The sequence below is a fragment of the Talpa occidentalis genome, unplaced genomic scaffold (assembly GCF_014898055.3).
Source record: "Talpa occidentalis isolate TD23 unplaced genomic scaffold, MPIMG_talOcc4v2.1 talOcc4.3, whole genome shotgun sequence".
NCBI classification, from domain to species: domain Eukaryota; kingdom Metazoa; phylum Chordata; class Mammalia; order Eulipotyphla; family Talpidae; genus Talpa; species Talpa occidentalis.
The window spans coordinates 54,519,792-54,544,527 of NW_023603184.1; the positions used below are offsets into that span (position 1 = coordinate 54,519,792).

General features: G+C 43.6%; 1 protein-coding gene across 2 annotated transcripts in view; it reads right to left on the reverse strand.

The window, feature by feature from the left end:
* LOC119255709 (igE-binding protein-like) overlaps window positions 1-23,582 on the reverse strand; it is a 37,248-nt gene extending 13,666 nt beyond the window's left edge. For both annotated transcript variants that reach the window (XM_054699608.1, XM_054699607.1), the window contains exons 1-2: window positions 18,437-23,582; window positions 18,188-18,323 (exon numbers count right to left, since the gene is read on the reverse strand). In XM_054699608.1, coding sequence (XP_054555583.1) covers window positions 18,188-18,215 — 28 coding nt within the window. In that variant the 5' untranslated portion in view covers window positions 18,216-18,323; window positions 18,437-23,582. The remainder of the gene's footprint in view (window positions 1-18,187; window positions 18,324-18,436) is intronic.
* Between the last annotated feature and the right edge of the window lie 1,154 nt (window positions 23,583-24,736).

A 24,736-nucleotide genomic window follows, 5' to 3' on the forward strand; every position in this document is an offset into this window, starting at 1 on the left:
GAGTGTTATTTCTTCTTGAAGTATTGTCCCCTTGATCATAATGTAGTGACCATTGGGGTCTCTTTTTATTTTTTTGAGTTTGAAGTCTGTTTTATCTGATATAAGTATAGCTGTTCCTGCTTTCTTTTTTGGTCCATTTGCTTGTAGGATTGTTTTCCATCCTTTAACTTTGAGCCTATTTTTATCTTTTGTAGCTAAATGTGTTTCCTGGAGACAGCAAAAGGTTGGGTTTTGTTTCTTAATCCAGGCTGCAACTCTGTGTCTTTTTATTGAAGAGTTTAGTCCATTTACATTTAGAGTTAATATTGATATGTTAGTATCTGTATTTGCCATTGTGTTTGTCTTTCTTTGATTTTATTTATTTATTCTTTTAATAACTTTTTTTTTTTGGCCTTCTTTCGTTGTTATTTGTCCCTCTGAGGTTCTGGCTTTAGGGTTCCTTATAGTATTTTTTGGAGTGGGGGTCTAGTCGTAATGAAATTCCAGAGTTTCTGTTTGTCTGGGAAGGTCTTTATTCTTTCTTCATAGAGGAAGGAGAGCTTTGCGGGATAGAGTATTCTTGGTTGGCATCTGTTTTCTTGGAGTCTATTGACTATGTCCCTCCACTCTCTCCTTGCCCGTAGTGTTTCTTCAGAGAAGTCTGATGTCAGCCTGATTGGTTTTCCTTTGAATGTTATCTGTTTCTTCCCTCTTGTCAGCTTCATTATTTTTTCCTTGTCCTGGATTCTTGGGAGCTTTACTATTATGTGTCTTGCTGTATTTTTCCTTTCATCGTGGAAGTTTGGTGTTCTTCTTGCTTCTTGTATATCAATTTTCAGCTCCTTCTTTGCGTTTGGGAAGTTCTCTTCAATTATCTCCTGGAATATTTTCTCTGTTCCTACATCTCTCTCCTCTCCTTCTGGAATTCCTATAACTCTTATATTTCCTCTCCTCATGGAGTCAGATAGTTCCCAAAGTCTTTCTTCATTCTTTTTCCTTCGTACTTCTCTTTCCTTTTCTGTTTTGTTTCTTTTTATTTCTGTGTCTTCTAGAGTACTTACTCGTTCTTCCATTTCATCTATTCTGCTTTCATTGCTTTTCCCAGAGTTCTTTAGTTCTTCCATTAATTCTTTGATCTCCTGCGTTTCTTTTACTTCCCTCTTTAGGGACTCAATTTCATTCTTCTGACCATTGTTTTCCCTCTTTAGGGACTCAGTTTCCTTCTTCTGATCATTGTTTTCCTTTATGAGTTCTGTCATTTTTTTAATCACAGCAATTTTAAATTCTCTTTCTGGAAGGCTCAGAAGTTCTTCCAAGTTACTGTCGTTGCAATCTGGGGGGTGGTTTTCTTTTTGTGGTGTGCTTTTTTCCTGAGGAGTTGTTAGGTTGCTTGTGGTTCTTCTACTCCCTACTGTCTGTTTTCTAATTTGTAGTATGCATTGGGACACTGGCCGGCATCTTGGGTGAGCTTCTCTGCTCCCCTCTAGCTCCTCCAGGAGCCATCTGTCACTTTCAAGCAGTCTTTGCTGAAGAAAGGTCCCTGTTCTAAAATGCCAATGTGGGGACACACACCCCTGTGCGCTTGGTCTGCCCCGGCGGTGGGTTCCCGCTCCCCCTCTGGGTTTGGACTGCAGGCCAGAAGTGGCCTGGCGTGGGCGAGCTTCCCCACTCACCCCTGGCTCCTGTGGGAGCCTTCTGCAGGCAGCCTTTCCTGAAGAAATATCCCTGTTCTAAAATGGTGATGCGGGACGCACTCCCTGTGCGTCCGGTCTCAGGCACACTCTTCTGCGCGCCCAGTCTGCCCTGGCTGTGGGTGCCCGCTCCCCCTGTTTGCTCAGACTGCTGGTCTGAAGGGGCCTGGGGTGGGCTAACTTCCCAGCTGGCCAGGGGTTCCTTCAGGACCCTTCTGCAGGTTTCAAGAAAGGTCCCTGGGTGTTAGTGATTTTTTTTCTGGTCGCTAGGTGGCGCCAGAGATCTCTCCTAGTTCATGGGGGGCTGTTTTTCTTCACCCCATGGGACAGGGAACAGAGCAGGAATGGTAGGGGAAACCTCAATGGCTTTGGGGTGCTGTGTCTGCCTTGTGCCCCACCGATGTGGAGGACCCACGCTCCGAATTTCGTGTCCCGGGTCTCAGTTCCAAAGCCCTCAGGTCCAGGACGCGGGCTGTAGCCCAGTTCAGTGACTGCAGCAATGGCGCCTTTTGCACCCCGCTCCTGTGTCTGGGCGCCTGGTTCCTGCTTACTCAGTGAGGGACTTTCACCTCAGTGAGGGCCTCCGTGCGTCTCCCTGTAAGCCTAGGTCGCAGGCGCGGGGACCTGGGCAGCCGCGATCCTGATCCGCGTTTGCTTTTCAAGCGTGCCAAGCGCGCTGCTTTTCCGCACAAGCTTACCGGCCGGCCCGGGCTGTGTGCACGTCTCTGTCTCCAGAGTCTCTTTGTTCTTCTCTAATGGTGCCCGGAGCTGTTCGCTCACCGCCGCGGCGAATCCTGCAGGGTTCTCCACAGCTCACGTTCACGGGGTGTGGTGGCTGCAATAGTTCCTTTTCACTCACAGTCCCGCTTGCTGCGTAGTTTGTTCTTGTTGGTTGTTTTAGTTTGTTGTTTCCCTCCTCTCTGTTGGTCGGAGAGTGCCGACTCTGTGGGTGGGGGAGGGGAGCAGGGTTCTGCGCTTTCCTCCCTTCTAGTCCTCTTTTATGGCAACTTTCTTCTTCAGGTAGTTTGCTGGAGTCGTCCGTTTATCTTCCCTGTCCCAGTTCTCACTGGGACCTGCCGCTTTTCCTCCCTATTAACTTTTTTTAATGGGAGATCTTACTCGCAGCGTCTCCTCACCGCCATGTTGCTCCGCCCTCTCCATCAGAGTTTTTTTGAATTTGTCACTCCATTTTCTTTTGCCAATAATGTTTCTTCAGAGAAGTCTGATGTTCTTAGTCAGTGATCCTTTATATTTATCTGTTTCTTCTTCATCAGATTCATTATTTTTTTTTCTTTGTCTTAGACTCTTGGAGGCTGTGGGTCTTGCTATAGGTTTCCTTTCTTTCTTTCTTGTTTTAAAAAGATTTATTTTATTTATTTATGCATAGAAGAACTGGGGTATAGGCCAGAGGTGCAGGGGGTGGGAGGATTCACTAGACACAGAGTGGGGAGAAGAACAGGCAGATCTACTGAAATACACTGTGATGGAGTAGCAGGTGAGACAGGAGAAGTCTGCTGTTCCATATGTGGGTTAGCTCCCCAGCCAGGAATTGAACTCAGGCCGCAGCGGTGGTAGCACTGAGATTTAACCCATAGACCACCAGGGAGGCCCCTGTAGTTTTCCTTTCATTAAAATAATTTTGGGTCCCTTTAGCTCCCTGTATGTCTATTTTCAATTCCTTCTGCAAGTTGGGGAAGTTTCCTTCAGTTATTTCCTTGAATAGATTTTCAGTTCTCTGCTCACTCTCTCTTCTCCTTCTGGCATTACTATGACTGACATTTCCTTTCCTCCTGGGATTAGATCATTCTTGAAGTGTTTCTTCATTCTTTTTCTTCATATCTCTCTTTTTTCTTTCTTGGTTCTTTTCAATCTTTTCAATCTTAACTGATACATTCTTCCATATCTTTTATTCTATTTCCACTGCTTTTTCCAGAATTTTTAACTTCTCCATTGATCTTTTTACATCCTCCAGTTCCTTTACTTTCTTATTTAAAGTGTCACTCTTGACCTTCTGTTTGTTGGTTATGTTTCTTATAGCATTCTTTTCCTTTTCTGCAATTTCTTGTATGTCTCTGGGTATGTTTTTTCTGAGTTTTGCTTGTGTTGTTCAAATTCTTTTACTTTCTTAATTATGGTAATTTTGAATTCTTCATCTGACAAGAGTAATTCTTCCATGTTTTCTTTCTTCTCCTCACTTGCTTTCAGGTTTGCTCTGCTATAGATGGGGCTTCTGCTGGGCATGAGTTTGCCTTTCCCTCCATTCTGGGTGCTTACCAGGCTGCTACAGAGGACTTCCAGGCCGCTGGTCTGAGTGTGGGTCAACAAGTTCTCTCATGGAAAGTTGCAAGTTCTCTGGGTGCTCTGACTCCCTTCCTGAGGTCAATATTGCAACAAATTTATAGAAGAATTAGGGGGATAATTGGTATCTTAAAAATAGCAAGGCTGGGTCTCCCTGGTGGCGCAGGAGACTGAGGGCAGTGCTGTGAAGCTGTCCGCAGCCTCTGCAGCGCTGTTTTAATCCCGGCCAGCCAGCAAGAATCCCACATGGCGCGGCAGACCTCTCATGTCTCGTCCGCTGCTCCCCTCAGCAGTGTGTTTCATCAGTCTGCCTGTTCTGTTCCCCGCTCTGTCTCTGGTGAATCCTCTCACCCTCCCACGAATCTGGCCTGTACCCTGGTTCTTGCATAAATAAATAAATCTTAAAAAAAATTTAAAAAAAAGCAAGGCTTCAGAAACATGAACATAGCATATCTCTCAATTTATTAAGGTCTTATTTAGTGTTTCTCAGCAGGGTCTCCATCTGCTGTTACCTGGCTGTGGTTCCCCCGGGTGGACGTCTGGGCTGCTGGAGCCAGTCAGTGTGTCTCCAGGTGAGCTGCTGCTTGGGTCTTACAGGTGGTTGTGTGGCCTCTGGCTACTCCCTGATGTGAGTCCAGGGCCTCATGAGTCTGTGCAAGTGCCAGTAGGGACCTCATGGGAAGTCACAGGCTTTTGTAGGTTCAAGCAGGCCTTGATGGGGGCCTGTACTGGTTCACAAGGCTTCTGCTGATCTGGATAGGTGCTATCTGGGTCCTTTTTGTCCAGGCTGGGGCTGGCAAGGTTTTGTGGACCCTCTGCTGCTCTGAGTGGGGCCTGTGAGTTCTCTCATGGAAAGTTGAAAAGTCTCTGGGTGCTCTGGCTCCCTTTCTGAGGTCAGCATTGCAACAAATTTATAGATCAATTAGGGGGATAATTGGTATCTTAAAAGTAGTGAGGTTTCTGAAACATGAACATAGCATATCGCTCAATTTATTAAGGTCTTATTTAGTTTCTCCCAGCAGTTTAAATTTCAATGTATAAGACTTACTCATCTTTTCATAAACACTAAATAATTTCAATGCTGTCTTTAAGATGCATTTCTTGGGCCTCCCCGGTGGCGCAGCGGTTGAGCGCTGGGTTGCGAAGCTGCCCACAGCCTCTGCAGCGCCAGTTCGATCCCCGGCTGCTCCCCGGCCACCGGAGGAGGGTCCCACATGGCGCGCAGACCTCTCCTGCCGCCCGCTGCTCCCCTCGGCAGTGTACTTCGGTCCTTCTGCCTGTTCTGCTCCCCGCTCTGGCTCTGGTGAATTCTCTCACCCTCCCGCGCTTCTGACTGTACCCAATGCTTGTATAAATAATAAATAAATAAATAAATAAATCTTTAAAAAAAAAATTCTCCTAAGCTTTAAAAAAAAAATAATAATAAAATAAAATGCATTTCTTAAAATTCCATTTTTAATTGTTTATTCCTAAAAAGGCAGGGGGGCTTCCCTGGTGGCACGAAGGGTTAAGTGTCAGCACTATGAAGCTATCATCAGCCACTGAAGCATGAGTTCCATCCCCGGCCGACCTCTCCTGTCTCGCCCGCTGCTCCCCTTAGCAGTGTATTTCAGTCAGTCTGCCTGTTCTGCTCCCCACTCTGTCTCTGGTGAATCCTCTCACCGCCACCCCCCCTCTGGCCTACACCCCAGCTCTTATATGCATAAATAAATAAAAATAATTTTTAAAAAGGCATAATTTTGATATTATATCTTGCAATTATATTAAACTCACTAGTTCTGAAAGCTCTTCTATAGAGTCTATAAAATTTCCTACATAATTTTATTATTCTTTTCCAAGCCCTGTGACAAAAATTTTATAAATCTTATTTTGCTGACTGGCACCTTTAGCAGAATGTTGAACAGAAGTGATAAAACAGGTATCTTTGCCATGTTGTCGATCTCAGGGGAAAGCATTCAGTCTTTCATCCTTAAGTAGGATGTCAGCTATATGTATTTGATTGTCTATCAGCTTGAGGATGTTGTCTTCTTTTTCCTGATTGCTTAGAGTTTCCACTGGGAATGGGTGCTAAATTTTGTCAGATGCTTCTCAGCACCCATGAGAATATCACATAGCTGTTTTATTTCAGTCTATTAATTCAGTGATTTACATTGATTTTGAAAGGCTAGCACTTCCACTTCTGGGATGAATTCCACTTGGTCATGATGTAATATCCTCTTATACATTGTTAGAATCAATTTGTTAATATTTTTATATGAAATTTTGCATTTAGTTAATGAAGGGTGATGTTTAGTTTTTTTTTTTCAAGTTTTCTTTTATGCTTTTGGTATTAGCACAATGCTGTCTCAAATGAGTTTGCAAGTGTTCCTTCCTCTTTGATTTTCTGATAGTTTGTGGAGAACTGAGATTTCTCCCTTAATGTTCAGGAAAATTCACTTGCAAAAATGTCTTGGCATGGAATTTTCTTGTGGAAAGATTTTTAGCTGCAATTCAATTTTTAAAATAGCTATAGGACCATTCAGGTTATGAGTTAGCTTGCTAGTTTGTGTTTTTTAAGGAATTTGTATAAGTTGTCAAATTTATTGGCATCAAATTGTTCATATTTCCTTCATCTCCTTTTAGTATCTATAAAACAGTGCTATTTCTTTTTTCATTTCTGATATGGTTGCTTTGTGTCTTTTTTCTGTTTCCTGACCAGGCTACTCCATATAGTTGAGCCACAGACAGCTTCTGTATTGACCCTGTATAATTTACTTCTTCAGAGAAAACTGGGACCTGTTAGCTAAAAAGCCTGTTGGTATCAAACTCAGATTTTATAGTTCAAATGAAATATAGTTCAAATAATGATTATGGCTTTGTAGTAGAGTTTGAAGTCTGGGAGTGTGATGCCTCCATTCCCTTCTTTTTTTTTCAGGAGAGCTTTGGCTATTCGGGGTTTTTTGTGATTCCATATGAATTTCATCAATAATTGTTCTATTTCTTTGAAGAATGACATTGAAATTTTGATTGGAATAGCATTGAATCTGTATATTGCTTTTGGAAGGATGGCCATTTTAATAATGTTTATTCTTCCAATCCATGAGCAGGGGATGTCTCTCCATTTCTTTGTGTCTTCTTCTATTTCTTTTAACAGTGTTTTATAGTTTTCTGTGTATAGGTCCTTTACCTCTTTTGTTAGATTTATTCCCAAATATTTGATTTTTTTTGTTTCAATAACGAAAGGGATGGTTTTTTTGATTTCTTCTTCTTCAGATTTATTGTTTGTGTATAGGAAGGCTACTGACTTTTGCGTGTTGATTTTGTATCCTGCCACTTTACTGAACTGATTGATGAGTTGAATTAGCTTTTCTGTGGAGTTTTTGGGGTTCTCTATGTATAATATCATATCGTCTGCAAATAGTGATAGTTTGACTTCTTCTTTTCCTATTTGGATTCCTTGGATGTCTTTCTCTTGCAATGGAATCGAATAGAAAATCCAGAAATAAACCCACAGATTTATGGTCAACTAATCTTTGACAAAGGAGCAAAAACTATGCATTGGAGCAAAGAAAGTTTGTTCAATAAATGGTGCTGGGAAAACTGGGTCGCTACATGCAAAAGAATGAAGCTTGACCACTACCTCACACCATACACAAAAATCAACTCAAAATGGATTAAAGAACTAGACATAAGACCTGAAACCATAAAATATATAGAAGGAAATATAGGCGAAACACTACGTGATTTGCACATCAAAGACATCTTTACAGACACATCACCCAAAGCAGTGATAGTGAAGGCGAAGATAAATAGATGGGACTACATCAAATTAAAGAGCTTCTGCACAGCAAAAGAGACAATAACAAAAACAAAGAGAAACCCCACCAACTGGGAGAACATTTTTGCACCCAACACTAATGATAAAGGACTGATCACAAAAATCTGCAAAGAGCTGATTAGACTCAACAACAACAAAGAAAACAATCCAGTCAAAAAATGGGCAGAAGAGCTAAAAAGAAACTTCTCAGAAGAGGAAATGCAAATGGCCAACAGGCATATGAAAAAATGTTCAACATCACTTGTCATCAGGGAAATGCAAATCAAAACTACCATGAGATACCATCTTACACCAGTGAGAATGGCACATATTAAAAAAACTAGCAACAAAAAATGTTGGCGAGGGTGTGGAGAAAAAGGAACTCTTCTGCACTGTTGGTGGGAGTGCAAACTGGTTCAACCACTGTGGAAAGCTGTGTGGAGATTTCTGGACCGACTAAACCTAGAGCTTCCATATGATCCAGCAATTCCACTCCTAGGAATTTACCCAAAGGACACAGAAACATCAATTCCAAAGAACACCTGCACCCCTATGTTTATAGCAGCACTGTTTACAATAGCTAAGCTTTGGAAACAACCCAAATGCCCAAAAATAGATGACTGGATCAAGAAGATGTGGTACATATATACCATGGAATATTACTCAGCATTCAAAAAAGATAAACACATGCAATTTGCAGCAACATGGATGGCGCTGGAAGGGATCATGCTCAGTGAAATAAGCCAAAAAGAAAAAGAAAAATACCGGATGGTCTCACTCATAGCAGGAATCTAGAAAACTTAAATAAGGGACCAGGAAAATGAATAACTATAAGAAAGTGAAAATCAAAATCAACAAAAAACTATGAACCAGAGACACTTTTAGGGGGGCGGGGGCGGGAGGGGAGGGATTGGGGTCAGAATGGGGGGCTGCAATTGTATGGGGAATATAACAATAAAATTTATTATCTAATAAAAAAAAAGAAAAAAAAAAGAAATATAGTTCAAATAAATATATTTTTAGACATTCAGAGCCAATCTGCTTTGCGTAAACAAGGAAATTGTATATTTCATCTGTTAGCCATATAAAAGATAATACAAGTGCCCTTTGGAAACCTCTGATTCAGGGACTCAACAAGCACTTCAATCCTTCTTTCCCTTGGAACTTTCTTTCTTTTCTCCCTTTCTGGGATGCTGTGTGGGATTTCTGCATACTCCCCTGTCACGTTGCTGTTCAAGTAAGGTGCTTGTGCTGCCTCTCCACGGCCATACTTTTTCTTCATCAGTTCCCAAATTCAAATTCCTCAACCTCAGTACAAACAATGATGAAGAAAGGGAGGATTTTGCAAATGATGAAGAAATTGGTAATCAGTAGGACAATCAATCAGTAGGACAATTGTCAAAATAATTTAGGATAGTGTCTCAAAATTTGGAACATCCCCTTTCAGTTTGATGTGGCGTAGTTCTATGCTCTACTGCACGGTAATTTGGTGGTCTCTCACAATGCCTCACTAGCTTGCAAAAATGTACCACAAGTATGTGAGTGATCTGAAACGAATGGAAGTGACTTCAGGTGCCAGAAGCACAAAGCTGCTCCAAAAGCGATGTCAGTCTGTACACCTGTTCTGCGACTAGGTAGGTGCCACACAATATAAGATTTCTGGGTCTGGTAGGAAAAAAAATGAATGATTTCCTCTAGAAAGAGGGTGAATGCTTCTGGCTCCATTATAGGCCATAGCAAGAGGAAATCCCTATAGCCAAGCTGGCGATTTAGGGAATTCTTGAGATGGGAAGCAGATAAATGAGCTGATGAGTCATGTCTGTTCATGCACAGTTAGGGGAGAGGCCTTTGTCTAAAGATCCAGCATGTCTCTGCTCCTGGAATCTGTGGTGTGCAACTCTTGGGCCCAGCCAGTTAAAAAATCATTTAAAGTGATTAATGCAAGAAAGTTTATATTCCTGCTCCTTGTAAGACTCCAAAAAAGTTGGGTGTCCTACTGAGCAGGTGCTCCAAACTGCAAGATGAACCCTTTATTGGCTTTTTGTGCCGTCCTCTCCCTTCCTCTCACCAGCATGCTCTTCAGGAGTGGGACGTCAGAACCGTGAACTCCCAAGAGAGACAAGACCTAGCAGAGGGCTCTGGGGAAGTGGATGGGTGCCCCGTAGAGGATAAGGCAGGGCAGTAACACATGATGGTCCCAAGAAGGGTTCTGCTCTGAAGTAAAGGAGTCAACTATGAAGGGTAGATTAAGGCATTAGTGGAGATGTTGGGAACTCAGCTAGGTCCTCCCCATTCTGGTGTTCCCAGAGTAAAGGCTAACTCTTGCCTCATGGCTCTAAAGCAAACCTGCCAGTCAACAAACTGCCAATGCATTCTTATTACCTCTTTCTTAAGTTTAAAAATAACTGAACCCGGTACTTACAGGAACATGAATGCATGGTGTTAAAATTATTTTTTAAAGAAACAATTATAATTAATCAAGACAGTGACTAGCAGGTTTGGGAGGGAAATTAGTGTATTATGATAGACAACAAGCTTCTGGCGGTGCTGGCAATATATCATTTCTTCTAGACAAAAATTCATTTAGATGAATATTTGTGGGTTTTTAATTTTTTTTTTTTGGTGGAGGTGTATGTGTTATTTATTTTCCATAATAAGTTTTTTTTTTTTAAATATGAATTAAGTCTCACTGGGTATTTGAAGAAAATCCTTGATAAGAAAAAAAATAGGGGGCCTCCCTGGAGGCGCGGGTGGTTGAGCACCGTACTGTGAAGCTGCCCGCAGCCTCTGCAGCGCAGGTTTGATCCTTGCCAGCCAGCGAGGGTCCCACATGGTGCGCAGACCTCTCCTGCCGCCCGCTGCTCCCCTCAGCAGTGTACTACGTCCATCTGCCTGTTCTGCTCCCCACTCTGTCTCTGGTGAATTCTCTCACCCTCCTGCACATCTGGCCTGTACCCCGGTTCTTGTATAAAAATAAATAAATCTTTAAAAAGAAAAAAGAAAAAAAAATAGGGCCTCCCTGGTTGCGCAGAGGTTAAGTCTCAGTGCTATTAAACTATCACCAGTCACTGTAGCATGAATTCTATCTCCAGCCAGGGAGCTGACCCACATGGCACAGCAGACCTCTCCTGTCTCGCCCACTGCTTCCCTCAGCAGTGTATTTCATCAATCTGCGTGTTCTGTTCCCCACTCTGTCTCTGGCGATTCTTCTCAGCCCCACACACACCCCCACCCCCGGCCTACATCCCAGTTCTTGTATGCGAAAATAAATAAAATACATAAATAAAATAAAACATAGCAATTCTGATGCTGCTGTGCATGTATACTGGAATCAAGCCATATATGGATGGCAGAGGGTAGAAGCCAGGTTTCTCACTGCTGGAGTGGGATTGTACAAATAAACAAGGAAAAGAGGCTAAATAATCCATATGGTAATAGATTAGAGTTGAAAATATCACATTAATGTTTAGCTTAACATAGATACAGATAGTTACATGTAGAAATAATGGGTTAGTACACACACGTCTGTGTCAGCTGAGAGGGCCTAGATGCAGTAACACTGGTAGCAACAAGCACACCCAGTACCCAAACCCACTGTTCAATAAAAGGAACCAGGGCTCCCCAAAGAAATGGCTGATTCTAGGACTAAGGCAGCAAATAAATATGATATTGGAGTCATGTTCTACAGTGTTCATAGCAACATTATTTATAATAATTATAAATAATAGCTAGGAAAAGAAAGCAGGGCAGGGTGAAGGGCACCCCAAAACCCCAAACCTGCCCTCTCTAAATGGGTTCTGCCATCTGCCACATCAAGACAAAACATACTCTAGTGCATAAAACCTTTAACAGAAAGGAACTTTAATACAATCAGTGTGAAATGAAGAGATGAGAAGGGAAAGATAAAGAACATAGTTTCCAAATCAAGCACCCAAAGTTACCCATTCCCTCGTGGGTAAATGCCCATGAGGCATTTGGGCCAACATGGTTGGCCTGCTGGTGGGGACGATAGGAAAGGGGCAGAAGGGGCCCAGCATGTCTGGGACAGAAGGAGCAAAATCAAAATCAAGACAAAAGCTGCCATCGTCACCTCCCCATGGGTCTCCCCCACATCTGTGTCACCCCATCCAGGACCAAGAAGCAAGCACATCTTCTTATGTCTCTCTGCTCCACGTGCTCCTCCAGGTCTCCTTGTTGCCCCCCATCTCTTTTCCTTCCTTCTCCCAGTCTCCTCTCCTGCTTCTTCCTCCTCCCTGGTCAGCTCCACCCTCCCATGGGTGGGGCAGGGAGCCTCCCCTTTTCCTGGGGACCACCCTGTTCTATTAGGTCTTTAACATATGAATTTGGAGGGGGACATAGCTCCAGCCCATAGCCCCCAGATAACCATGAGTGCAAGGTCCTCTCCTCCTTTCTGCTTTCTGCCCCCCTCCTATATTCCTCTCTTCTCTCCTCCCTCTCTTCACCCTCCAAAAGAAACCTAACAACTACTGGTGGCTGAGCAAGTGAAAAGAAAGTGATTTTAAAGTGAGAGCTGGCAAACACAAAGGTCAGGGTGCACGTGGCATTTAAGAATCTGAGGAGTTCCAAGGGCCTTGGGCAAGTCTCAACTACCATGTGTCTCTCTGTGCAGAGCGATTCCTGAAAGTCATCCCCTCAGTGAGCTTCACTGGAAGTCTCTGGGGAGTAGGAGGAGAAAGGTGGTGAATAACTTGCATGCTGGGCCATATCTACTTTTCTAAAAGGGGGTCATATACTGCTTCATGTGTTCAAGTGAGACAATGGAAACCATGATTGCTTCTGTGTGGCAAGAGGAGCTTTCACTAAGCCTTTGAGCTGTTTCTTTTTTAACCAAGGGCAGGTTGTGCTTTCCAATTAAAAAGTAAATAGTGCAAAACCACATAGGGGAGGAATAGGGGCTGAACGAAATGATGCCCCAGAAGCTGTGTGATCTTTCCCATCCCCTGTATGTCAGGTGCTGTCCTAACTGCAGGAAGGTCTCTTCTGGATATATCTTCATAAGTTACTAGAAATACACTGTTTTTGAGCAGAAAAGTAATAATTGTGGTCCAACAGCCACGTCAATCAGATTGGCTTTGAAGAACTCGTTCATCCTCCAAATCTGCTTTCTTTTCTTTCAAGTTTCTTACCATTATAGATATTGAGAGGCCTATGAAAATTATCTTAAGGTTTGTCAAATATTTCAGGCAGGGGTAAGTGTTCATTGTTAGGATAAGTACCTATAATAAATACTTGTACCGAGTAGTTCTCATGCATGATCAAATCTTTTTTGTAACAATATGTCTACAATAGGGGTGCCATTGTTATCTACACAGGGACCCATTAGGAAAACTACTTTTGTAAAGTTAAAAGGTTAACGAATGAGATGGTAAAGCCAGGATTTGAGACGAAGTTTGATGAAACTCTAGAATTCTAGAGCATAATCCTCATGTCACTACTGACGGAAGGAAAGGGCTACAAAGTCACACAACACCTAATCCAGGACTCAATTAAGTGGCTAGATTGACAACGCACAGATGAGTGGGGAATAATCACAATAAGGTCGCCCAAATTCTTAAGTCTCTACTGTGTGCTGGGCATTCTTCTCCCATCCGCTCTCTGCACTAGGCATGGAATTCCTTCTCAAGAAAATAACAAAGACTTAGAAGAGTGCAGTGACTTTCGCTCTAGACCACATAGCTGACAGGTGGCAGAAAATGGAGTAAGACCTTGGGAGTCACATGACCACCAAAGCACCCTGTCTTGCCACTTCCATTCTTCACTGTAAGTGGTCCCAGTTCCCTGATGGTCACCATGGATGATGGTCACCACGCAGAGTGGCCAATTCTCTTCTTCACTACAACCACGCTGTGGCCCAAGACTATCTGAGCAGGAATGGGACCTGGGGTAAATATATAGTCTTTCCCCCGCCTGCCCAACCAGAACCTATGATGGGGCTGACCAAAGACGGGTTAATAAAGATTGTGAGTGGTCAGGATGCTCCATCTTACCTTGATCCTGGCTCCTAGTTTCTCCTGTGTATAGGAAAAACCTACTCTTTGTAGACACAGATATTTGGCAAAGGTCAACAAACAAGATCCTTGCCAACAGCATGCTGTGGGAAAGGCACCATTCTGAGAGCACAGGGTCCCTGCAAGGGCAACAGTTAGGTGGCACTGGCTGGGTTCCCCCAGGACACTGAGTCCCTCATGAGTATGGGAGCTAAGAAAAGGCTCGGCGGAAATGAGTCAGTACTCAAGTTTCCAGTTACACTTCGTGGATAATGCAAGCCACAGAGGCTGTGATTCTATGGAAACTACTAGGAAATAAAGGATCAGCTGGGTCAGGGGTGACAGAGACCCCTGCATTACTTCTAATTTGCCATTTTGAAACCATGCAAAGCCCACAGCTCGTGGGTCCTCAACTGTGAGCTTACAATTGTAAGGCATAACTCAGGCTCAGGGTGCAACAACAATGGGGTTTATTTACCATGGGGAAAATGAGAAAAAGGATAAGATTTCTAAGGCCAAAATGGCCATTTGTCCTACTCCAGATAGTGTCCACAATGTCCAGCAGTCCAAACCAAAGACTGCATTTGCAAGATGCTGTCATCTCTTAGACAGCAAGCGCATGTGCTGGTGGCACATTGATACATGGTAGACCAGAACCCAACTCTCAGTGGCAGTTGGAGGTAGTCTCAGGTGATACCTCTGTAGCACCACAGTAGGGCAGCAGAAATCTGAAGGCCAGGCTGGGCAGCACCAGATGCAATAGCACCAGGAGGTGGTGTCCTATGTGCTGGCAGTAGGGGCAGTGGTCAGGCAGTGGTGCTAGAGAGTCAGAAGTGGTGGACAGCCCTAGGGGTGGCTAGGCACAGGCCAGCAGGGCCGGTCAGGTCAGCAGTGCTGGTAGGCGCTGGTAAGCAGGTGGTGAGATCAGCCACCAGTGTTACAGCTCTTAGAGATGCACCATGCACAGACGAATGGTGCCAGTAAGCAGATGATATCAGAGACAGGTTGGAGGCAGGAGCAGTGGTCAGGCAGTGGTTTGAGGCAGAGATCAGATGTGAAGGTCTCAAAGGTCTGTCAGGAGGGTTGGACGAGAGTCAGAGGTCTGAGATGAAGCTTTCAAAGGTCCACCAAAGTCTCAAAGAGACTTTGAGACTGGATGAGTGAGAGTCTGGATGAGTGTGTGTTTGAAGCCACCTAAAACCCTGTTTATATCCCCTTCAGGGTACCCATCTTTTAAACCTGATGGGTCCATTTCCAAATGGCTTCAAAACCAAAACCCCCATCAGCAGGTGAAATCCGACCTGCACTGAGTTCCTGAGGATTCATACCTCTGCTGGGAAGGCAGGCTCTGCTGTATCTGAATGGAGCAGGGCAGGTTCAAACCTGGTTGGCATATCTCCAAAACTGGAGTAGGATCCATACTCCAAACCCAACCTGCACTGAGGTGAGTATACTCTCGCCAGTGGTGAGCCCTGCAGTGTTGTGGGGGTGTAGGTCAAAGCAGCCAAAGCACAGGCTGCCATGATGCTGGTCATCATCCAGGCTGATGCCACTGGACCAGGCACTGCCACCGCCATTGGAGCCCACCAAGCTGGCCTGCAGGCTGCCCACAAGGCTGCATGTTGAGCTTGGGGGTCTCAACATGCCAGGGGGTCTCTCACCCCATGGTTCGTACAAGGGTGTAGCGGAGTCAGGCAATTTACACTGCACCAGAGAACCAGGAGCCTGGGGCAGGGAGGCAGTGGGGAGGGGTCAGGAGGGGAGCACGGGGAATTTGGCTCAGACATCTACAGAAGAAAACACCACAAGGAGACCTCTTGGCCCCAGGTAGTTTTTTAAACTAAGAACATTGCACAACATCCTCTGGTTTAGATATCTATTTATCAGTTATTTGTACAACAAATGATCTGTAAACAGACTAATACACATTCAAAGATGTGAGTACGAGATCTCTAGCTTTCTACAGCTGGTCTTCCCAAAGGTTCTAGCCACTTCCATTGCTTATCTTTCTCGACAATAACTTAAAGAAATACCCAGTAGCTGATGTTGTCAGTTATGTGTCTCCAACCAGAGCTCTAGCCTCACACATCCAAACCAGGACTGGCATCACCCTCACTCAGTGAGTCACACATATTTCAAACAGGCCTTCTTCTTCATCTTCTCCACTTCTTTAGGGAGTCTCTTGCAGGCCCTGTCCCTGTCCATTATTCCACTAACGCCCTGTTCAGACTCCTCCTCTTCAACATTAACAGTCCAATAGGGACCACGTTCTAGCAGTTCTGTCTCTCAGGATCTTACCTGCTGTTTCTCCTCTCACTCAGACCCTCTCCTATCTGGGCTATCACAACCACGTGGCCCAACCTACTACTTCAATCATGGAATTTTTACTTCATATCCAAGCATATTCAGATGCTTAATTATAATAAAAACAAGCAAACTACTCTGGAAGGAGGAAAGAGAAAGAAATCAGGAGGCACAGGTATGAAAACTATGGCCTATAAGGCTACCTTCTAAATGAAGTACACTATTTTTTTCCTAGAATTTCTACCCTGTCTTGAAACACACTATGGAGTTTGAATCCTTAGAATCCATTGTTTCTTCGGCTTACTATGTCTCCTCTCCTCCCAGCACATGGTCACAAAATTTGAGATAAAGAACCAGAAAGAACCAAGTTTGCTCTGAGTTCCACCAAGACACCTCTATGACTTTGGTCCTTTTTGAGCCAGTGTCCTTTCTTAAGATAAAGGAGGTATCAGCACTTAACAATACTAACAGCATTAAATGATACTATCTGTAGGTTGTTTAACAGCATTCAATAAATGTTAACAATTGTAATCATCCTCAGCCTTCATGAGTCAATGCAATACTGCCTCCTCCATGAAGCTTTCCTTGGTTTCCTCCAGGGCACTCCCAATGAGACCCCCACACTGCATTTATAGTTAGGTTTGCTTTTCTGTGACCTTCCTCACATTGTGACCTACTTAAGAGCACAAGTGATCTTCATCTTTGGCTCTGCTATTAACAGTACCTGGTACCTAGTACAGCCAAGTGTTTGTTGAATGAATGAATGAATAAAAAAAGAAGTGCGAGTTTTTATAAAAGCACTGGGTACAGTCAGAAGCGCGGGAGGGTGAAAGAATTCACCAGAGACAGAGCGGGGAGCAGAGCAGGCAGAAGGACCGAAGTGCACTGCTGAGGGGAGCAGCGGGCGGCAGGAGAGGTCTGCGCCCCATGTGGGACCCTCCTCCGGTGGCCGGGGAGCAGCCAGGGATTGAACCAGCGCTGCAGAGGCTGCGGGCAGCTTCGCAACCCAGTGCTCAACCACTGGGCCACCGGGGAGGCCCTCATTCTTCAGCCCAATTTATTGAGTGTGTACTACGTAACATTGTTCTGGCTGCTGGGGATACATAACTGAATAAAACAGGAAGTTTCTGTCCTCATGGAACCTCTAATGAGGAAGATTCACTCAATAAACAAACAAGTAAATACACAGCAGCACTTCAAGAGAAAGAGCATAAAGCAAGAAGTGGGTGTTGCTTTCTTATATAAGCAGCCACTGGTATTGGCCTTCCCAGTGTCCTGAAGGCGGCAGGAAAAGCCTCACGGATAAGGTGATGTTTGGACAGAGGCCAGAAGGAAGCAAAGGAGGTGAGTGTGTGGGGCATCTGAGGAAACAGGGCTTGGGCGTGTGCTCCAGATTGAGGGACGGGCCAAACCCAGGATACCCGAGGAGAGAACATGCTGTGTGGGCGCGAGGAACAGAGAGGCGGCCGGTGGGCACAGTGATGTGGAAAGCAGTGGCGCGCAGACTATGGGCCATGCGCAACCATTCCTTAATGACAACGCAAGCACTCACTGCTTGCTTTCTTTATAGCGCGTCTTAAAAATCCCGTCCATTTACCTATTTCACAATGGAGCAGAAAGGAAAACTTGCCTGGTCTTAAGTCGGTCATGAGTATAAATTAAGTTTTTTTATCTTAATATCTGCATGTCATGGCTTTGAGTCATCACCTGCAAAAAATCTTTCCCAAGTATTTTTAGGGATCTTCAAGGTGTGCACATGACCCTAAATGGGCTGCTCTGGTTGCTGAAGCTTTTGCAACTTCAAGCCCTCACAGTTCCACAGACCAGCCCCCAGGCCAGGAGGTCCACTTCTGTCACCACTCTTGAGGCTCTCTGGTCAGCGGAGCTGCAACTCCAGGGTTCTAGAGGCCATGCCAGTGGATCCGGGCCACCACTGTGCTTCAATGCTGGACACTTATGCTTGTGAGGTGAGAACAGTCCTTCTGGGTGCAGATGTGTGGGACTCAATTCCACCGTTACAGCATCTACTGACACAGCTTTCGGTTCACAAATACAACTCTCTTTTCCCCCAAGGTGCAACCTACCTCCAACTTGGCTGGGTCAGGACATACCTGAGACTAGTTTGCCTCCAACATTCATCTACTTGGGAAGATGGGGCTTGCTCTGTCAGACTGGTCATTCTCTTAAGGTGAATTTTCTTTCCAGGCTCCCATAATCTCTGCAAGTTGGCCCCTCCAGTCCATCGTCCTATTAATAATCAAACCCAACAATGGACAAAGTTCAAGACTTTTCACCAGAATCCTTAGCCCTGACAAAAATCAATGCATGTGATATCTGAAGGTCATCACCACACTATTTACCAGTTCGGCTGCACCTTATCTCTTACTCAGCATGACCCACTGAGGCTCTTCACTAGAATATTAGCTTGATCAATGTCCTGAAGTCTTCCATTTATTATTCAAGGTGTGGCTGTCAAGCTGTGTCAGCACAGTCTGGAAAAGAAGGGACACAGATGTTCATTTCAGATGGTATAAGTTTAACAAAGTAACAACTTTAACAGCAGCTACAGATGATACAAAAACTAAGCATGTGATTTCTCTCAGGAAACTCTATAGCATAACTGAAAGCTTTGGAGGCAGAACCTACTTCAGGTACCCGATGGCTTCCTATTAACTGAGTGACTTTGAGCAGTTGTCTAAATGAGAACACATCCTTTGTTATTGAGGGGTGACGATGTGATAGACTAGACACTGGGGCCTTAGCTCCCTTTCCCATCTGGCAACATGACAGGTGAAAAAGCTGAGGAGGCAGCTGCTGAAGTGAAGAAACCCGAAGCCAAGAGAGCTGATGCCGGTGGCGAGGGTAAGAAGCCCAAGAAGGACACCGTAGCCGAAAGCCCGTCCCAGGGAGAGGACTCTGCAGATATTCCCGACTTGTCATAGACCCCACACAGGTCAGGGACAAGCAGCTAAATCCAGGATTGAAAAGAAAAATGAGAAAGTTCTTGCTACTGTCGCAAGACCAGCTGGCGGCAAGAATGGCCGTGCACAGGCGGCTGAGCTTGGCAGAACGCCTGACCTTCTCCACTGACGATGTAGCTCGAGAGCTGCTGAGACTCGGGGACAAGCCCCTCGTGAGAAGATCGTGAGGTGCATCACTCCCGGGACCATCCTGGCTGTCCTAGCCCGGCAGCGCAGAGGCACAAGGGTAATTTTCTTGGAGCAGCAGGGCAGCGGCTTGCTACCTGTGGCTGGACCACTGTCCCTCCGTCGAGTGTGTCTGCTTAGGGCACACTAGAAATTGTCATCGCCACCTCCACCAAAATTCATATCCCTGGTATGAAAATGCCAAAATGTCACTGATGCTTACTTCAAGCAGCAGCAGCGTCAGCCCCGGTGCCAAGAAGGCGAGATCTACCACAGAGCAGCGCAAGGCAGACCGGAAAGCTGCGGACCCAAATTCTGTGCAAAACCAAAGCTGTTCCGTAGCTCCAGGACCACCGCCACTGTGTGCGCTCACCAATGGAATTTACTCTTACAAGTTGGTGTTCCCACTTTCCTACAAAGAGTCTAATTAAATAATGAGCTGCTAAAAGAAAGGTAATGATGATTTTCTGTAAAACTTAAACAGGATCATTAACCTAATTAATCTAGTAGGCACAGAGCCACTCCTAGCCTTGTTTTTTGGTAGAGAATGTATAGAACAGTCCTTATAATGCCATCTGTGCTGTGCGATTGACTTACAAAGTTTAGTATTTTTACTTTAAAATGCTTTTAAAAAGAAAATTGGCTGACATGAGATCAATTTTGTTGAATTGATTCTGCTCTGAGCTTACTAGGATTATGCTAAAATTCTATTGTATTTGTATTGTAGTGTATTTGATGACCCTTTAAATTTCAGATTGAACATTATTTCTCAAGAAACCCTTTTTAATGGCATTACCCACCTCATGGTTTTCTAATTTCCTCAATAAAAAACAGAATAGCACTAATTAGAAACACTCAGAAAATAAAAGCCAATGCATGATAAGCCATCACAATAAAAAGCCATCGCACATTTCCTATGGAAAACTGATAAGGTGGGCGCAAAAGCACACAGGATCTGGAACTTGTACACCTGAACTTGAATTCTGGCTCTGCCAGTCAGAAGGTAGGTGGCACCTTATTTTCTTTGTGCCATTTTCTTCTTCTTTAAAAAAGGGGAAATATTATCTCAGAATTAAGTACTATCAATGTAAAAATGTGAAGTGCATGTATCAGTTCAGCTCAAGCTGAACAGAGACAGCCCGATGGGCCTGATCCCTGGCCCCTGGGAGCTGACAGCCCATTTGAGCTACACCTCCTCCTGACATGGGTTTCAGAAGAGGCCAACTTGGAAGGGCTACAGGACTGCATTGGTTAATTACTATGTAAACTCCTCAAAAGAAGAATGTGTCCTGACCTCTGCCAGTCTCGCATAGAGCTGGTCTGGGAAAACACCTCTAGACAAAATAATGTAACTTCCTGCTCAAAAAGCATGTAAGAAGAATTACACCTCTCCAGGTGTCTTTATACTGCCTCTTAAACCTGCCATTATCATAAAAAATTCATTCACTGTTTTACTTAGAGCCCTCACTCTTTAGTCACATAGGCCCAAGAACTATGACTCTCCTTTCTTGCATTCTTAACTGCAGTTACATCATGGGAAGAACTAGGTCCCCACCCTCAGGTTTAAGGACAGAGCTAGCCTTTGGGAATAGATTCTAACTGCCCCAGTTTAACTAGTTGCTCCTGCCACAGTTTACAATCCATGTACACAGCCTGTTTTACCCTCCAGTCTTAAATTGTAATCAAATAACCTCCAGTGAGAACAGAGGCCAATTACTACCCTTCCTTGTAATAAAAATTAACAACTAAGGAGAGTAAACACACCCTGCAGCCAGCCCCTCTTGTGAGGGCCGGTGCCTCTCAGTGGGGGTGGCCACAATCTTGGGGGTAAATCACCACTTCAGTCCCAGCCAGCAGCTACTCTTGAGCAAGAGTACTTGATGGTTTCAGCTACTGACATAAGGCACGCGCCACACAGGCTGCAGTCATGGCATTGATCTGCACCATGGCCAGCTCTCACATAAAGGCCTCAAAGTTGTCAGCAATGTCCTTGTTGATGTCCACCCCATACCGCGTGCCTCCTTGGGCATGCCAAATCTGCAGCTTGTGATATCAAAGCCAGCATAGTCATGGAGCCGGAATGGGATCATTTCCAAGACCGCAGAATGCCACAACCAACAGCTGCTGTTTCCCTGGAGTAGTCCTTGAATAATCCCACAGGTACGTAGGGAGCTGCACCTCAGTGGCCTCACCGCCAGTCACTCTACTTGACGCCATCATGCATGGCCAGTTCTTTCCTCCATAGGTTGATGATGCAAGTCTGCAGTCAGTGAATTAACTGCACCTCTTGCCTCTTGGGTTTCTTCAAAGACCTGGCAGTGGCAAGGCACCTCTGCTAACAGTATTCACACTGGTCTGGATTGAACCTCTACATGTCATAATTATTGTCTTCAGATCCTTCAGCACAGAACATGTCCCTGTCAGCAAAGTACTGGGTGGCCATAACCCTAAGGGGAGTTTGGATAAGACCAGCAGGCTTCAAAATGATACATCTACTCTAACTTGTCATAATGTACCTTAATAATAATAATGTATCAATAATCCTTGACTATGTGGACTCGGTCTTCAGCTTTATCTTTCTCAGTTTGAACTTAATATTAAAAGGGTAACCATTGGATTATTGTACTTTTGGGGGTTGCAATTCAAACCCAGTGTATTAAAGTCTTTTTGAATGTGATGCCAGCTACCAGCTACCTCAAAGATTCCACCTTGCACTTTCTTGATTTTAATAGTTTTAAGCTTCAGCAAATCAACCATATGACTGCATCCACTAGCATCTTAGCAATTGTTTTCTGCTAGGAAATCAGCTTGGAGCTCAGCGCAGTCGTGGCACACTTTTCCAGTAGCTTTCTCTGCTTTGTCTTCCTTCAGTCACAGCAACTGCTTTGATCTTGTTAAATGCCAACTGGGTGGCAGCGCACAAAGTTTGGAGGTTGTGGGTTTAAACTTTCCTGCTCATGTTTCCACCTGCTTCAGAAATTCTGCAGACAGTAGTCACTGAGGTGGTGCCATCACTGACCTCCACATTTGGGATTTGTCAGTGTTTCCTGAGGTCTTTGCTGCAGGATGGATGACATCAAAGGAGTTTCAAAATTGAAAATTAGAAATTAGAAACCGCTGCTTTACCTCTGCCATTCACAAAGAGCTTGCCCATGCCATGGGGGCCCAGCACAGTTCTTATAGCCTTAGTAGTCAAATTCTGCTTTAAAGCTCCAAGAATGTTTAAAAAAAAAACAAAACAAAACTACTACATGGTAAACTCTGTTAAAAACGATTACCTCCAAATTTTGGTTAAATATTCACATTTATGTGTTGAACAAGACATTAAGGAAATTCTGTGACATAGCCCATCTTTGAAATTGATGAACATAGAAGTATACGTCTATAGCATAATGGTACCAAAGTAAGCCAATCCAAGACAACTCTACAGGAATCCATGCATTTTTGCAACATTTCTAGCTCATGACTATACTAGGCAATTCTCTTTGGGCTTCTCTAGTATCTCAGCGATCCTTTCACACACAGGTAACATGCATTCACACGACTCCAGACCGCACAGTGACTGTCGCTGATACGTCTAAAGACGCAACATGGAGCTTGATTTCACAATTTCTTCTGCCTGAGAGAACAGTAGCATGTAGGTGGGCAAGGAAAATATTTGAAAGCAGTGGTTCATCTAATGCCCTCCAAAATTATATAGTACTTTACTTTTTTCCCTCTGCTCTAGGACGCTAATCTCAGCAGAAACCTTGCAAGCCAGAAGGCAGTGGGAGTATATATTTTAAGTAATGCAAGAAAAAAAAAATACCACCTATCACCCAACAACACATCACCCAACAAGAGCAGAATACATATTTTTCTCAAGTATACATAGAACATTCTTTGGGTTGAACCATACCTAAGATCGCAAAAAGTCTTAATAAATTAAAAAAGATCAAAATCACGTATCTTTCTGATCACAATGGAATGAAACTAGAAATTGATAGCGCAAGCTGGAAAATTCACAAATATGCAGAAATTATATATAGCACATTCTTAAATAACCAATGCATCCAAGAAGAAAAAACAAGGGAATTTAGAAAGTACCCTGACACAAATGAAAACATAACAAAATGTATGGAATGCAACAACCAGTTCTGAAATTTATACCTGTAAACACATTTCTAAAAGCTCTCATATCAACAATCTAACTTTATATCTTTTAAGGAACTACAAAAAGAACAAACTGAAAGCCAGAGCTAGCAGAAAAATGATGAGAGCAGAAATAAACAGAAAAAAAGCAACTGTTGGTTCATCAAGAAGATGAACAAAACTGATGAACATTTAGATTAAGAAAAAGAGAATAATTGTACTAAAATGATGAAAGGAATACTACTAATCTTAAAGAAATATAAAGGATTATGAGTACTATGAACACCAGTATGATAAAAAAAATTGGGTAACTTAGATAAAATAGACAAATCCCTAGAAACACAATCTACTAAGAAAGAGAAATAACAGCTAGAGTAAGATTAGGTCAGCAGTCAAACCCACCCACACCCAACAAAGTAAAGTTCAGGGCCAGATGCCTTCACTGAAGTCTACCAAACATGAAAAGAATTATCATTAATTATCCTCGAATAATCCCAAAACTCAGTGAGGGGAACATCTAAAACATTTTGAGGCCAGCATTGCCCTAATACTATAAACAAACTACGAATAGATGGAACTACATTAACATCATAAAGTCCATGTGTGAAAAGCTGTTAATATGATACTCAATAAAAGATAAAGCTTTTACTCTAAGACCAGAAATTAGATGCCCATTTTTGACACTTCCAGTCAACACAGTGCTAGAAATTCTATACAGAGCAACTGGGCAAGAAAAAGACATGTCTAAAGAAGGGAATGGAGGCATCAGACTCCCAGACTTCAAACTATACTACAAAGCCATAATCATCAAAACTGCATGGTATTGGAACAAGAACAGACATACAGACCAATGGAATCGAATAGAAAATCCAGAAATAAACCCACAGATTTATGGTCAACTAATCTTTGACAAAGGAGCAAAGAATATGCATTGGAGCAAAGAAAGTTTGTTCAATAAATGGTGCTGGGAAAACTGGGTCGCTACATGCAAAAGAATGAAGCTTGACCACCACCTCACACCATACACAAAAATCAACTCAAAATGGATTAAAGAACTAGACATAAGACCTGAAACCATAAAATATATAGAAGGAAATGTAGGCGAAACACTACGTGATTTGCATATCAAAGACATCTTTATAGACACATCACCCAAAGCAGTGATAGTGAAGGCAAAGATAAACAGCTGGGACTACATCAAATTAAAGAGCTTTTGCACAGCAAAAGAGACAATAACAAAAACAAAGAGAAACCCCACCAACTGGGAGAACATTTTTGCACCCAACACTAATGATAAAGGACTGATCACAAAAATCTGCAAAGAGCTGATGAGACTCAACAACAACAAAGAAAATAATCCAGTCAAAAAATGGGCAGAAGAGC